This window comes from Eimeria mitis, genomic scaffold (genome assembly GCF_000499745.2).
Source record: "Eimeria mitis Houghton genomic scaffold, Emh_scaff5621, whole genome shotgun sequence".
Classification (NCBI taxonomy): Eukaryota; Apicomplexa; class Conoidasida; order Eucoccidiorida; family Eimeriidae; genus Eimeria; species Eimeria mitis.
In genome coordinates this window covers 893-3,222 of record NW_013573886.1, presented here as the reverse complement: position 1 = coordinate 3,222, position 2,330 = coordinate 893, and the positions used below count along the sequence as shown (strand labels likewise).

The following is a 2,330-nucleotide window of genomic DNA, read 5'->3' as shown; positions in this document are numbered from 1 at the left end:
TATATATATATATATATATATATATATATATATATGTATATATATATATATATAGGTATCTAGCTAGCTAGCTATCTAGCTAGCTAGCTATATCTAGCTAGCTAGCTACATATGAAGTTTAGCCGTGGCAGTGGAAGCAAAAAGAAATAAAAAAACAAAACAAATCGAGTCGTCGCCCTGTATAGAGAGGAGGCGGTCTGCTGCTGCTGCTGCTGCTGCTGCTGCTGCTGCTGCAGCACGGGGGCAACTGCTGCTGCTGCTGCCACTGCTGCTGCCACTGCTGCTGCTGCTGCTGCTGCTGCTGCAGACCGTAAGACTGAAACAGAGAGGTAGAAGCAAACAAAAAAAATAAAAAGCGGATATTATACACCCCAAGGGGTTCTTCAGCTGTTGCACATTGCAGCTGCTGCAGCAGCTGCTGCAGCTGCTGCAGCTGGTGCTGTTGCTGCTGCAGCAGCTGCTGCACATTGCAGCTGCTGTTGCTGCTGCTGCAGCTGCTGCTGTTTTTTCCGTTCCTCCTGCTGCAGCAGCTGATGCTGCTGCTGAGCCAGCATTGGCACCAGCTGCTGCAGCAGCAACAGCAGCAGCAACTGCAGCAGCAGCAGCAGCAGCAGCAGCAGCAGCAATTTGTTATTTTATGTTTGACACTGTAATGCCTGCAGCATCCATTTCCTGCTGAGTTGTTTAATAATTTTTTTTTTAATTTTAATTTTTTTTGTTTTTGTTTTTTTCTTTTTTTTTTTATTTTTATTTTTTTGTGGTTTGCTGCTGCTGTTATTATTATTAGTATTCTTCTCACCTATTATACACACATCGCTGTCGCTCCCGCTGCTGCTGCTGCTGCTGCTGCTGCTGCTGCTGCTGCTGCTGCTGCTGCTGCAGCAGCAGCTATCGGAGTCTGATTCAACTGTAACGCACTCTTCTTCTTTTCTTCTTTTTTTTCTTTTAGGCCCCTCTGGTGAAGTTTTTATAATAAAAAAATTTCCTTGCTGCTGCTGCTGCTGCTGCTGCTGCTGCTGTTGCTGCTGCTGCTGTTGCAGCATTCTTTGTTTGGCTGCAGCAGCAGCAGCTTCTACCTGCTGCTGATGTATATCATTATTATTTTTTTTATTTTTATTATATAATAATAAATTGTTTTCTTCTCTTTGGTTTTTATTTGTTGGTAGTTCTCTTAGATACCACATATTTTGTTTTACTTCTGCATGCATAGCAGCAAAATCCCCTTTGCTGCTGCTGCTGCTGCTGCTGCTGCTGCTGCTGCTGCTGCTGCTGCTGCTGTTGTATCCAGCTTGCAGCAGATATTTCTTTCTTTGTTTCTCCTTTTTCTGCATTTCTTCTTCTTCTGCTGCAAAAAAATTTATATGATCTCTCCTTCCTTTTCTTTGTCCTAATGCATCAACTTTACCTTTCGGGTGTATAGGCAGCTGACGCGCCAGTACAGGCTGCTGCTGCTGCTGCTGCTGCTGCTGCTGCTGCGAACCAGCAGCAGACCATAAACCTTCAATTGCTATCACACCAGCGTCAAACATTGCTCCTGCTGCTGCACCTCGACTTGCTGCTGCTGCATCTTCTGCTGCTGCTGCTGAACCTGCTGCTGCTGCAGTAGCAGCAGAAGGTGCTGCTGCTGCTGCAGCTGCAGCAGCCCGATCTGCTGCTCCCCATACTCTTGAAGGGGGCCGCGAGGAGGAAGCACCAGAGACAACGTGTTGCTGCTGCTCAAATATAGAAGAAGAACCGCAAGCTGCTGCTGCTGCTGCTGCTGCTGGTGCTGCTGCTGCTGCTGCTGCTGCTGCTGCTGGAGTTTCTGCATCAAGTTTCCGCCGTTTAAACAAAACGAAAGCATCTGTCATTGCTGTTTTTTGCTGCTGCTGCCGGGATGCTTCTACTGCTGCTCTGAACTCTGCTTCATCGCGCAGCACCCGCAGCTTATTATCATCTCTATACACATGCCATCGTTTCTGGGGTAATATATTGAGGCCCCCATGGCCCCCCATCGTTGTATTGGCTCCAGCTGCGGTGTATACGCAGCTCTCAGGTGTACATGCACCTCAAGAAACCATGCGCACAAGCATCGGATACCGCTGACGCTGCTGCTGTTGCTGCTGCTGCTGCTGCTGCCGCTGCTGCTGCTGCTGTTGCAGTTATTGTGAGGATTTATGCTGGGGAAAGTGAAAAAGAACGAATGAATGCATTTGCTGCTGCTGCTGTCGATCAAGTGCCGCAATCAACGAGGCGGGCGGTGGGTGGCTGGGTGGTGTAGACGGTAACAAAGTCAGGGGAATCCTAGAGAATATAGAGAAATAAAAAGAAGAAAACAAAATAAAATAATA

General features: G+C 47.2%; 1 protein-coding gene across 1 annotated transcript; it reads right to left on the bottom strand.

The window, feature by feature from the left end:
- Nucleotides 1–383: 383 nt before the first annotated feature.
- On the bottom strand, nt 384–1,994 carry EMH_0083200 (uncharacterized protein; the record flags this gene model as incomplete). Its single annotated transcript, XM_013500615.1, has 2 exons — nt 384–590; nt 1,197–1,994. The coding sequence occupies 2 exons, from the start codon at nt 1,992–1,994 to the stop codon at nt 384–386; spliced, it is 1,005 nt and encodes a 334-aa protein (XP_013356069.1).
- Between the last annotated feature and the right edge of the window lie 336 nt (nt 1,995–2,330).